Genomic DNA, 12901 nt, shown 5'->3' on the forward strand with positions numbered 1-12901 from the left:
CCGTTCCCGGGGGTTTCCTGGTGCCGTTTTTGGGGTGCCGTTCCCGGGGGTGCTGTGATTCCCGTTCCCGGGTTCCCGTTCCCGGGGTTCCATTCCCGGGGGTTTCCCGGTGCCGTTTTTGGGGTGCCATTCCCGGGGGTACTGTGGTTCCCGTTCCCGGGGTTCCATTCCCTGGGGTTTCCTGGTGCCGTTTTTGGGGTGCCGTTCCCGGGGGTGCTGTGATTCCCGTTCCCGGGTTCCCGTTCCCGGGGTTCCATTCCCGGGGGTTTCCCGGTGCCGTTTTTGGGGTGGGTGCCGTTCCCGGGGGTGCTGTGATTCCTGTTCCCGGGGGTTTCCCGGTGCCGTTTTTGGGGTGCCGTTCCCGGGGGTGCTGTGGTTCCCATTTCCGGGGCTTTCCCAGTGCCGTTTTTGGGGTGCCGTTCCCGGGGGTGCTGTGGTTCCCATTTCCGGGGCTTTCCCAGTGCCGTTTTTGGGGTGCCGTTCCCGGGGGTGCTGTGGTTCCCATTCTCGGGTTCCCGTTCCCGGGGTTCCATTCCCGGGGGTTTCCCGGTGCCGCTCCCGGGTGCGGTGCCGGGGGGGCGGCAGCGGGCGGTGCCGGGGGGGGGCCGGGGCGGTGTCCGGCGGTCCCTTTAAGGGCTGGGCGGGCTGGAATGTCCCGCCGTGTCCCGTGTCCCCGTCCCTGCCGGGCCGGGCCGGGCCGGGCTCCGCGGGGCTGCGTAGCGGCCGGACCCCCGGCAGCCCCCGGCAGCCCCCGGCCCCCCCCCCCGCCATGGCCGCCCCCGAGCCGGGGTGCCTGCCCCCCCAGCCCGACGAGCAGGATTTCATCCAGGCCTACGAGGACGTGCGGGAGCGATACAAAGGTACGACCCCCTCACCCTGCCCCACGGCGGGGTCCGGGCTGGGGGGGGGGGGGCGCCGGGGGGGCCTCCGGGGGAGCTCGGCCGCTCATTCCCATAATAGGTCACGTCAAGCGGCGCCGCGGCCCCCGGCACCCGGCTCACCCCCCCGGCACCCGCAGGCAACGCCGGGGCCGCGGCCACAAACCGGGGACCCCTCTGGGTGCCCCCATCCGCGGGTGGCCCGGACGGGGGGGCGGTGGCTGTACCGGGGTGTTGGTGGGGACAGGCAGGGGCTGTGTCTGTGTCCTTGGGGGTCTGTCCCCATGTCCCCCAGGGGTCTGTGCCCATTTCCCCCCAGGGGTCTGTCCCCATGTCCCTCAGGAATCTGTGCCTGTGTCCCCCAGGGTCTGTGCCCATGTCCCCCAGGTCTGTGCCCCCCAGGGGTCTGTCCCTGTGTCCCACCGGGGATCTGTGCCCGTTTCCCCCCAGGGTCTGTGCCTGTGTCCCCAAGTTCTGTGCCCGGGTCCCTGCAGGGATCTGTGTCCCCTGGGGGGTCTGTGTCCATGTCCCCCCAGGGCTCTGTGCCCGTGTCCCCCCGGGGTGTGTGACACTCAGTGTGCTGGGGGGGTTGGACCCGCTCGGTGGGCTGGGGGCAGTGCGTGCTGCCGGGGGTTTGGGTGGGCTCTGGAGGTGCCATGGGGAGGGGGCAGAGGTGACAGGGGGTCTGTGGCTGGGGGCCAGTGCTGATGGGTCACAAGCTCTGGTGCTCGGCGGTGGCACTGGTGGCACCGGCATCTCAGGGCACTGGTGCCGCTCCTTGGCAGTGCCGTGGGTGGCATTGGCACCTTGGGGCACAAGACCCGGTTCTCAGTGGTGGCATCGGTGGGATCGGCACCTTGGGGCACAGGCGCTGGTGCTCGGTGGCGGCGTGAGTGGTGCTGGCATTTCGGGACACTGGTGCCGGTGCTCAGCGGTGGCATCGGTGGCGCTGGCATCCGGGGCCCTGGCGCTAGGACTGGGCAGTGCCATTGGCATCTCAGGGCCGCTGCGTCCCCAGGGGACAAGCTCCAGTGCCCGGTGGTGGCATCATCACCTCGGCAGCTCCGCGGCTGCCCCGGGGCAGCGCGTGGCGGGGGGGGCACAGGGTGGCCCAGCGTGGGGCCGCGGCCTCCGCCAGCGTGTCCTTACAAGGGGAGGGAGAGCGAGAGCTGCCTGCCCCCTGCCTGCCCTGCCTGCCCTGCCTGTGCCCTGCCTGTGCCCTGCCTGTTCCCTGCCTGTTCCCTGCCTGTGCCCTGCCTGTGCCCTGCCTGTGCCCTGCCTGCCCCTGCCTGCCCTGCCTGCCCTGCCTGCCCTGCCTGTGCCCTGCCTGTGCCCTACCCGTGCCCTGCCTGTGCCCTGCCTGTGCCCTGCCTGTGCCCTGCCTGTGCCCTGCCTGCCCTGCCTGTGCCCTGCCTGCCCTGCCTGCCCTGCCTGCCCTGCCTGTGCCCTGCCTGCCCTGCCTGCCCTGCCTGTGCCCTGCCTGTGCCCTGCCTGTGCCCTGCCTGCCCTGCCTGCCCTGCCTGCCCTGCCTGTGCCCTGCCTGCCCTGCCTGGCCCTGCCTGGCCCTGCCTGCGCCCTGCCTGCCCCCTGCCTGCCCCCTGCCTGCCCCCTGCCTGCCCTGCCTGTGCCCTGCCTGTGCCCTGCCTGCCCAGCCTGCCCAGCCTGCCCTGCCTGCGCCTGCCCGTGCCCTGCCTGTGCCCTGCCTGTGCCCTGCCTGTGCCCTGCCTGTGCCCTACCTGTGCCCTGCCTGTGCCCTGCCTGCCCTGCCTGCCCTGCCTGTGCCCTGCCTGCCCCCTGCCTGCCCCCTGCCTGCCCCCTGCCTGCCCCCTGCCTGTGCCCTACCTGTGCCCTACCTGTGCCCTGCCTGTGCCCTGCCTGTGCCCTGCCTGCCCTGCCTGCCCTGCCTGCGCCCTGCCTGTGCCCTGCCTGTTCCCTACCTGTGCCCTGCCTGCCCCTGTCTGCCCTTCCTGCCTGCCCTGCCTGCCCTGCCTGCCCTGCCTGCCCTGCCTGCGCCCTGTCTGCCCTGCCTGCCCCTGCCTGTGCCCTGCCTGCCCCGTCTGCCCTGCCTGCCCCTGCCTGCCCTGCCTGCGCCTACCTGCACTCTGCTTGCCCTGCCTGCACCCTGCCTGCCCTGCCTGTCCCTGCCTGCACCCTGCCTGTCCCTGCCTGTCCTGCCTGCTTCTGCCTGTGCGTGGCTGAGCTGGGGGGGGCAGCCCTTTCCCCAGTGCCGGGGCACTGGGTGTCCACGGGTGTCACCGGCTGTCACCCTGGGGCAGCTGCCACGGGCACAGGAGCCGCCTGCCTCTGTGGGGTCCCTGGGGTCTGTGGGTGCCATCCCGGCACGGCCGGTCCCATGGGCCCCCGGTGCCACCAGCACCAGAGCCGCAGCCTGAGCCCCGAGCAGCCGTGGTTTGGGTGGTGGGGGCAGGTGAGCTGGTTCAGTGCCGCGGGTGCAGTGTTGCCATCACGGCCTGGCCGGTGCCGGCTGCTCTCTGCGGCTCCTGCCGCTGTGTCCTGGTGTGTGAGGGTGTGTGTGCCGGCTTAGCCATGCTGGCAGCCCCAGCGCCGGCAGGACAGGGTCCCCAGCCCGCGGGCCAGGCGGTGCTGTCGCGGTTGGTGCCGTGGCCTTGGCCAGGCGGTGCCCTGGCCGAGGGACCAGCGGTGTTGACGTTGGGTGCCGTGAGGAGCTCAGCCTGCCCGAGCCTGGCAGGGCCTGCGAAGCACCGGTGCTGCTGCCGGGGTGGCACACGGTGCAGGGAGCGTGGCCCCTGGCAGGGCCGGGGCTGGGGAACACGGTGCAGCCGCCGGCACTGCGCGGGCAGAACCAAACGCAGGAGAAGGTCCTGCCTGAATGCACTGGGCCTGATCTGTGGGGAAGGGGACAGAGGGGCAGGGGACCTGTAGGGAAGGGGATATCAGGGAAGGGGACAGAGAGGCAGGGGACATGTAGGGCAGGGGACATGTAGGGAAGGGGACACGTGGGACAGGGGACAGAAAGACAGGGGATCAGTGGGCAGGGGACAGAGGGGCAGGGGACAGGCAGGGAAGGGGACACGTGGGGCAGGGGGACAGGTGATGTGTTGGGCAAGAGACAGGGTAGCAGGGGACATGTGGGGCAGGGGACATGTAGGGCGGGAGACACAGGGGCAGGGGACAGCGGGGATGGTGGGGCAGGGGACAGTGGGGACAGTGGGGCAGGGGACAGCGGGGCAGGGGACAATGGGGCAGGGGACAGCGGGGTCTCTGGCAGCAGCTCCGCCACCCGCGGGTTGCACAGGGCTGTGGTTTGCCCGGCGGGCCCGGCAGTGCCAGGACGGAGCTGGGAAGCACCGGCCCAGCCCCGGGGCGCCGCCAAACGCGGTGACACCCCCACAGAGAGGAGACGGTTGGCGGGGAGCCCGGGGCCTGGCAGCTCTGCCAGCCCCGCGTCTGCGGAGCCCCCGGGGCCCAGAGCTGCTGTGCCAGGGGCTGAGCCGGTGGCACCCGTGGCACCGATGTCCCGCTGCAGCAGGGGCTGCCGGTGGCCGGGCGGGGGGACGCACTGCCGTGTGGCGGTGGCAGGAGGGGCCCGGCCAGCGGGGTCTTGGCTGCCGCGGTGCGCCCGTTGTGGCGGGCGGTGTCACGCCGGTTGTGGTGGGCTGTACCGCGCCGGTGTCGCCGTCACTGGGCAGGAGCGGCAGGGGGATCCAGCGGGGAACGGGGCTGGTGGAGGGGGCGGCAGCTCTGGCAGGGAACGGGGGGGCCGGGTGCCCCGTGCCGGTGACCTTGGCTGAGGTGGGTTGCAGCTGGGACCGCGGGGAGATGTCAGGCATTTGCCGGGCGTTTGCCAGCTGTTTGTTTGTTTGCGGGGCGTTTGCCGGCTGTTTGTGCGTTTGCCGGGCGTTTGCCGGGCGTTTGCCGGCTGTTTGCCGGCTGTTTGCCGACTGTTTGTTTGCCGGGCATTTGCCGGGCGTTTGCTGGCTGTTTGCCGGGCGTTTGCCGGCTGTTTGTTTGTTTGCCGGCCGTTTGCCGGCCGTTTGCCGGCTGTTTGTTTGTTTGCCGGCCGTTTGCCGGGCGTTTGCCGGGCGTTTGCCGGCTGTTTGCCGGGCGTTTGCCGGGTGTTTTCAGGGCCACCTCGTGGCTTCCCGATTAGAGACGTTATCGCGGCGCCGGGAGCGCCCGGCAGGAACCGAAACCTGGCCGGGGGCCAGAGCCGCACCCGGGGCTCTCCGGCCGCGCTCCGCTCGGCGCTCCCGGGCCGGCCCCGTGTGGCGCCTGTCACCGCGCTGGGGACAGCGGAGCCCCCAGGGACCCCCGGCTGTGCCGGGCAGTGCGGGGGGACCCCGGCAGCGGGGGGGCCGGGCCGGCCGCAGTGCGGCAGCGGTTCCCGGCAGCCCCGGCGCTGGCGCGGCCCCGCGGAGCCGGGAGGCCCCGGGCACCGAGCCGGGCGGGCGGGGGCACCTGGGGGGCCGGTCACGGGGTGCCGGTGCTCGCCCGGGGGGAGCGGGACGGGGGTCCCGCTGGGGCAGCCGGTGCTTTGCCGGGGCTGGGGGGCAGTGCTGACCCCCCCCGCACAAGGGGGTTCTGACCCCCCCCGGCTGTGCCTGGATTTGAAGTGGGCTGGGGGGTGATGCTGGAGGGTGACACTGTGGGGGGTGACACTGCGGGGCTGTGACACTGTGGTGGGGTGGTGCTCGGGGGTGACACTGCAGTGGGGTGATGCTGGGGGGTGACACTGCGGGGGGGTGACACTGCAGGGGGTGATGCTCGGGGCTGACACTGCAGGGGGTGATGCTGGGGGATAACACAGCGGGGGATGACACTGCGGTGGGGTGATGCTGGGGGGTGACACTACGGGATGGATGATGCTTGGGGGTGACACTGCGGGGGGGTGACACTGCAGTGGGGTGATGCTGGGGGGTGACATTGCAGGGGGTGGTGCTGGGGGGTGACACTGCGGGGGGGTGACACTGCGGTGGGGTGATGCTCGGGGTTGACACTGCGGTGGGGTGATGCTGGGGGGTGACACTATGGGATGGGTGATGCTGGGGGGTGACACTGCAGTGGGGTGATGCTGCGGGGTGACACTGCAGGGGGTAGTGCTGGAGGGTGATGCTGCGGGGGGGTGACACTGCAGGGGGTGATGCTGGGGGGTGACACTGCGGGGGGGTGATGCTGCAGGGTGACCTGAACCCATGTCCAGGTGGGGGGGACAGGTATCCCTTCTCCTGTGTCCCCACCCTGAGGACAGACACCCCCAACACTCCTGGGGGAGGGTCTGCTCGCTCTGTCCCCCCTTGGTCCCTTGTCCCCTGCCAGCGCGGGCTCTGAGGCCTGGTGCCCCGGTGATGGGCTCTGCTGCCAGGGCTGTGCCGGGCCAGGGCTGGGGGGCACACGGGGGGGCTGTATCAGTGGGGGGGGGCACATGGGAGCAGCAGGGGATGGAGGGGCCGAGCACATGGTGGGGCTGTGCTGTGTTGGCTGGGATGGGTGTTGTGCACATGGGGGGGCTGTGCTGGTGGGGGGGCTGTGCAGTGCTGCGTGGGAATGGGGCCCTGTAATGGGGCGTCTGGGCCGTACTGGGTACAGATGGGGGGGTCTGTGCTGATGGTGGGGCTGGAGTGGGGGGGTCCTGTGCTGTACTGGATGGGGATGGGGGGCTGTGCAGTGCTGAGTGGGGATGGGAGGACTACTGGGCTCTGTGCCGTACTGGGGGCTCTGTGCCGTGCTGGGGTCTCTGTGCCGTACTGGGGGCTCTGTGCCGTGCTGGGGGCTCTGTGCCGTACTGGGGGCTCTGTGCCGTACTGGGGGCTCTGTGCCGTGCTGGGGGGTCTGTGCTGTTACAGGGGGCTCTGTGCCATACTGGGGGGGTCTGTGCCGTACTGGGAGGGTCTGTGCCGTGCTGGGGTCTCTGTGCCGTGCTGGGGTCTCTGTGCCGTGCTGGGAGGTCTGTGCTGTACTGGGGGGTCTGTGCTGTTACTGGGGGTCTGTGCCATACTGGGGGTGTGTGTGCTGTACTGGGGGGCTCTGTGCCGTACTGGGGTCTCTGTGCCGTACTGGGGTCTCTGTGCCGTACTGGGGTCTCTGTGCCGTAATGGGGGGTCTGTGCTGTACTGAGGGGTCTGTGCCGTACTGGGGGGTCTGTGCTGTTACTCTGGGGTCTGTGCCGTGCTGGGGGCTCTGTGCCGTAATGAGGGGTCTGTGCCGTAATGAGGGGTCTGTGCTGTACTGGGGGCTCTGTGCCGTGCTGGGGGCTCTGTGCCATAATGAGGGGTCTGTGCCGTAATGAGGGGTCTGTGCTGTACTGGGGGCTCTGTGCCGTACTGGGGGCTCTGTGCCGTAATGAGGGGTCTGTGCTGTACTGGGGGGTCTGTGCTGTACTGGGGGGTCTGTGCTGCACTGGGACGGGGGTTTGCACTGGGGGGTGTGTGCGGATGGGGGTCCGCGCTGTGCCGGGCGGGGCCGGGGATGCGGGGCCGGTCGCGGCAGGTGCGGGGGGGTCGGAGCGGGGGGGGCGGTGCCGCAGCGGCGGGTGGGCTGCGGCGGGGGGGCGGGGCGGGGGCGTGGCCGGCGCGGAGCTGCGGGACCGATCGGCGGCGATCGGCAGCGATCGGGACCGATCGGGGGCGGCCATGGAGGCGTCGCGCTCCATCCACCACGAGATCATCTCCCTGAAAGGTACCGGCGGGGGGGTCCCCAAACCGCATCCCGGGGGCTCCGACAGATCCCCGGGGGCTCCAACCGCATCCCGGGGGCTCCGACAAATCCCCGGGAGTCCAACTGCATCCCGGGGGGTCCAACCGCATCCCGGGGGCTCCGACAGATCCCCGGGGGGTCCAACCGCATCCCGGGGGGTCCGACAGATCCCCGGGAGTCCAACTGCATCCCCGGGGGTCAAACCGCATCCCGGGGGCTCCGACAGATCTCCGGGGGTCCAACTGCATCCCTGGGGGTCAAACCGCATCTCGGGGGGTCCGATAGAACCCCGGGGGGTCCAACTGCATCCCAGGGGCTCTGAGAGATCCCCGCGGGTTCCAACCGCATCCCCGGGGGTCCAGCTGCATCCCGGGGGCTCCAGCCGCATCCCCGGGAGCCTCTGGCCACCGCCGCATCCCTGGAGGCCCCGGCACAGCCCCAGGGGTCCAGCCGCATCCCCGGCAGGGTCCGGCACATCTATGGGGGTGTCCAGTGCGTCCCTCCTGTGCCGGGGCTGCTTGGTGGTGCCGGCAGCTGCCTGCAGTGCAGGCAGGAGGGGTGGGGGTCCCACGTGCCACTGGGGCTGACCAGTGTCACCGAGCCCTTGGCAGCACCATGGGGCTGGGGGCCATGCCGGGGGGCCGTGCTGTGCCAGGGGGGTCGGGGCTGTGCCAGGGAGTTGTGCCGTGCTGGGGGGCCGTGCTGTGCCGGGGACCGTGCTGTGCCCGAGGGCTGTGCTGTGCCAGGGGGCCATGCTGGGGGGCTGTGCCGGGGCCCGTGCTGTGCCGGGGCCCGTGCTGTGCCGCAGAGCCGGTGCACTGGGCCGTGAGTAACGGGCACCGCGGGCGCTGGTCACGGGGCCGCCGGCCCCACCGCCCGTGTGAGCGCAGTGCCTGGCAGCCACCGCGGCGCTGGCACAGGCCCCGGTGGGGGTCGGGGTGCGGCCACGCTCGCTCTGGGGTGCCGGTGCCGCGGTGGCGCCGCCGCCGTGGTGGTGCCGCAGGCCTGGCCGGCTGAGCCCGGCTGTGCCCCCTCCCGCAGAGCCCGGGCTGCCGCAGGCTGATTGATGGTGAGAACCCACACAGCCGGGGGACCCCCGACCCCGGCCTCGTTAATAACGCGGCACTGGCCGCGGCCCCAGCACACGGTGCCCGCGGCTCTGACCGCGGTGCCCTCTGTGAACAGCCGGCCCTTTGTTCTGCTCGGCGCGGGATCCCCCGGCCCTGCCAGCGCTCACGGAGCCGGCACCGGTGCTGGTGGCGGTACCGGCGCGGGGACGGGAGTGAAGGGCCTGTGGCCAGGAGCTGCTGCCTGCGGGGCCCTGCCTGCCCTGCTGCCTGCCCCACTGCCTGCCCCGCTGCCTGCCCCACTGCCCCGCTGCCTGCCCCACTGCCTGCCCCACTGCCTGCCCCACTGCCTGCCCCACTGCCCCGCTGCCTGCCCCGCTGCCTGCCCCGCTGCCTGCCCCACTGCCCGCCCCACTGCCCCGCTGCCTGCCCCGCTGCCTGCCCCGCTGCCTGCCCCACTGCCCACCTGCCTGCCCCACTGCCTGCCCCACTGCCTGCCCCACTGCCTGCCCCACTGCCTGTTCCACTGACTGCACCGCTGCACACCTGCCCACCCCACTGCCTGCCCCACTGCCTGCCCTGCTGCCCGCCCCATTGCCTGCATTGCTGCCTGCACCAGTGCCCATCTGCCTGCCCCACTGCCTGCCCCACTGCCCGCCCCACTGCCCGCCCCACTGCCCGCCCTGCTACCTGCCCCACTGCCCGCCCCACTGCCCGCCCCACTGTCTGCCCCACTGTCTGCCCCACTGCCCGCCCCACTGTCTGCCCCACTGTCTGCCCCACTGCCTGCCCCACTGCCCTCCAGCCTGCCCCACATTCGGGCTGTGCCGCCTGCCCGGGGGCTCGCTGGTGCGAAGGCTCAGCTGTGGGTCAGCCCCCGGCAGTGGGGCGGGGGAGCCCAGCACCATGTGCCCAAGGTGCGGCGCTGGGGCGCGTGGGCGCGTGCCGGGCCGCGGTGGGGCAGGCAGGCAGCGGTGGGGCCGGCAGCGGCTGCGGCTGCGGCAGCGCCGGGATGGGCCAAGCTGGCACCGAGCGGGTCTGGGCAGCGGTGGGTGCGGGGATGGCGGCACCGCGCCCGGTGTCCCCGGCACACGTGTGGCGGGGGGGACGCTGGCGCCGGGGCTGTCACATCGCGTTGGATCACTGCGGCGGGCGCTGACTCGGCACTTCCCAGTGGGCGCCGGATGGTGCAGCCGCGACCTGGCCATGGGGCCCGGGGTGTGGGCGCCTCGTCCTGGGGGGGTCACACTCGTGTCCCTGCGCCCGCTGGCACGGGGACGGGTCCTGGTTCTGCTGGGGGGGCTGGGGGGGCAGGGCTGGGGGTCACAGCGGCGGGAGGGGCTGCACGGGGGGACACGTGTCCCCACAGGCCACAGCCATCTGTCTGCCCGTGTGTCCCCGGTCACACAGCGCGGCCCCCGCCCCTCCCTGCCCTCTGCCCCCCAGCACGGGGAGGGGGCACGGGGGGGCTGGGGGGACCCAGGGTGTCACCACTCCTGTCACCAGCCCTGCACCGGGGGCACAGCTGCCCCACCGCTGCCCCCTGTCCATGTCCCCATCGCTGCCCCCATCCCTGCCCCATCGCTGTCCCCATCCCTGCCCCATCGCTGTCCCCATCACTGCCCCCATCGCTGTCCCCATCCCTGCCCCATCGCTGTCCCCATCACTGCCCCCATCGCTGTCCCCATCACTGCCCCATCGCTGCCCCCATCCCTGCCCCATCACTGTCCCCATCCCTGCCCCATCGCTGTCCCCATCCCTGCCCCATCACTGTCCCCATCCCTGCCCCATCGCTGTCCCCATCACTGCCCCCATCGCTGCCCCCACCACTGCCCCCATCGCTGTCCCCATTGCTGTCCCCATCCCTGTCCCATTGCTGTCCCCATCACTGTCCTCATCATTGTCCCCATCGCTGTCCTCATCATTGTCCCCATTGCTGTCCCATCGCTGTCGCCATCACTGTTTCATCGCTGTCCCCATCACTGTCTCCATCCCCATCCTCCTGTCACTGTCCCCATCACTGCCCCCATCACTGTTCCCCTGTCGCTGCCCCCATCGCTGTCCCCATTGTTGTCCCATCACTGTCCCCATCACTTTTCCCCTGTCACTGCCCCCATTGCTGCCCCCATAGCTGTCCCCGTAGCTGTCCCCATCACTGCTCCCCTGTCACTGCCCCCATCGCTGTCCCCATTGCTGTCCCCATCATTGCTCCCCTGTCACTGCCCCCATCGCTGCCCCCATTGCTGTCCCAATCATTGCTCCCCTGTCACTGCCCCCATCGCTGCCCCCATTGCTGTCCCCATCACTGTCCCCATCACTGCTCCCCTGTCACTGTCCCCATCGCTGTCCCCATCACTGCTCCCCTGTCACTGTCCCCATCGCTGTCCCCATCACCGCAGGGTGCTGGTGACGGGGCCGGGTGTTGTGCTCCAGAATGCCGCGGGGGGGTTTGGCACCGGCTGCTGCTCTCGGGGGTTCCGCTCCCCCCGCATCAGCGGGAGAGGGAAGTTGTGCAAGTCCCGGTGCGGGGCCCTCCCAGCGCTGCCACCGCGGCTGCCACCACCCGTGCCAGTGCGCTGGGACAGCGTGGGGCAGACCCTGTGCGCGTCTCTGTCCCCCTGTGCCAGGGTCTCCGTCCCCTGTGCTGGGGTCTCTGTCCCTTGCGCTGGGTCTCTGTCACCTGTATCGGGGTCTCTGTCCCCTGTGCCAGAGTCTCTGTCCCCTGTGCCAGGGTCTCTGTCCCCTGTGCCAGGTCTCTGTCACCTGTAGCGGAGTCTCAGTCCCCCCCATGCCAGGTCTCTGTGCTCTGTGCCCTGTGCTGGGTCTCTGTCCCCCATGCCGGGGTCTCTGTGCCCTGTGCTGGAGTCTGTGCCACGGTCTCTGTGCCCTGTGCCGGGGTCACTGTGCCCTGTGCCGGGGTCACTGTGCCCTGTGCCGGAGTCTGTGCTGGGGTCTCTGTCCCCTGTGCTGGGGTCTCTGTCACCTGTGCCGGGGTCTCAGTCCCCCCCATGCCGGGGTCTCTGTGCCCTGTGCCGGGGTCTCTGTCCCCCATGCTCGTGAATCTCAGCCCCCCTTGCCCCTGCGCTCCCGGTGGTGCCATCAGCAGGGACGGGGGCACCGGTGCTGGTGCCACTTGTGCAGCTGACACTGTCCCCGAGGCCACAATGTCCCCCGGGTCCCCTGTCCCCCACAGCTGCCAGGGGGTCCCTCCTGTGCCGGGTGCTGTTGTGGTCAGAGTGTCCCCGTGTCCCACCATGGTCAGTGTCCCCATGTCCCAGCGTGGTCCAAGTGTCCCCATGTCCCACCGTGGTCCGAGTGTCCCCATGTCCAACCATAGTCAGTCCCCATGCCCCACCATGGTCCAAGTGTCCCCGTGCCCCACCATGGTTCAAGTGTCCCCATGTCCCACCATGGTCCGAGTGTCCTCATGTCCCACCATGGTCTGAGTGTCCCTGTGTCCCACCATGGTTCAAGTGTCCCCGTGTCCCACCGTGGTCTGAGTGTCCCCGTGTCCCACTGTGGTCTGAGTGTCCCCATGTCCAACCATGGTCAGAGTCCCCATGCCCCACCATGGTTCAAGTGTCCCCATGTCTCACCATGGTCCAAGTGTCCCCGTGTCCCAGCGTGGTCCAAGTGTCCCCATGTCCCACCGTGGTCCGAGTGTCCCCATGTCCAACCATAGTCAGTCCCCATGCCCCACCATGGTCCAAGTGTCCCCATGCCCCACCATGGTTCAAGTGTCCCCATGTCCCACCATGGTCCGAGTGTCCTCATGTCCCACGATGGTCTGAGTGTCCCCATGTCCCACCATGGTCAGTGTCCCTGTGTCCCACCATGGTTCAAGTGTCCCCGTGTCCCACCGTGGTCTGAGTGTCCCCATGTCCAACCATGATCAGAGTCCCCATGCCCCACCATGGTTCAAGTGTCCCCATGTCTCACCATGGTCCAAGTGTCCCCGTGCCCCACCATGGTTCAAGTGTCCCCATGTCCCACCATGGTCTGAGTGTCCTCATGTCCCACCATGGTCAGAGTGTCCCCATGTCCCACCATGGTCAGTGTCCCTGTGTCCCACCATGGTTCAAGTGTCCCCCGTGTCCCACCGTGGTCTGAGTGTCCCCATGCCCCACCATGGTCAGAGTGTCCCCGTGCCCCACCACGCTGGCCGGGGGGTCAGGCATGGTGGCGGTGGTGGCCCTGTCCTGTTTCAGGGCTGTGGGGCTGGGACCCCCTGGCGTGGGGACCCCGTGGGGTGGGGGACCCCCAGTGGCTTTGCCACGGGAC

General features: G+C 70.7%; 1 protein-coding gene across 16 annotated transcripts in view; it reads left to right on the plus strand.

Annotated features, from left to right (window-relative positions):
* PLEC (plectin) overlaps positions 1 to 12901 on the plus strand; it is an 84966-nt gene that overhangs the window by 16703 nt on the left and 55362 nt on the right. For 2 of the 16 annotated variants that reach the window (XM_065054753.1, XM_065054754.1), the window contains exon 1: positions 755 to 860. The exons of 11 other annotated variants lie outside the window; for them this stretch is intronic. In XM_065054753.1, coding sequence (XP_064910825.1) covers positions 770 to 860 — 91 coding nt within the window. In that variant the 5' untranslated portion in view covers positions 755 to 769. Of the gene's footprint in view, positions 1 to 754; positions 861 to 7461; positions 7536 to 12901 lie in introns of those variants that run through there. 3 more of the 16 variants (XM_065054760.1, XM_065054764.1, XM_065054758.1) reach the window with 2 other exon arrangements.

The sequence above is a fragment of the Columba livia genome, chromosome 2 (genome assembly GCF_036013475.1).
Source record: "Columba livia isolate bColLiv1 breed racing homer chromosome 2, bColLiv1.pat.W.v2, whole genome shotgun sequence".
Taxonomy (NCBI): Eukaryota; Metazoa; Chordata; class Aves; order Columbiformes; family Columbidae; genus Columba; species Columba livia.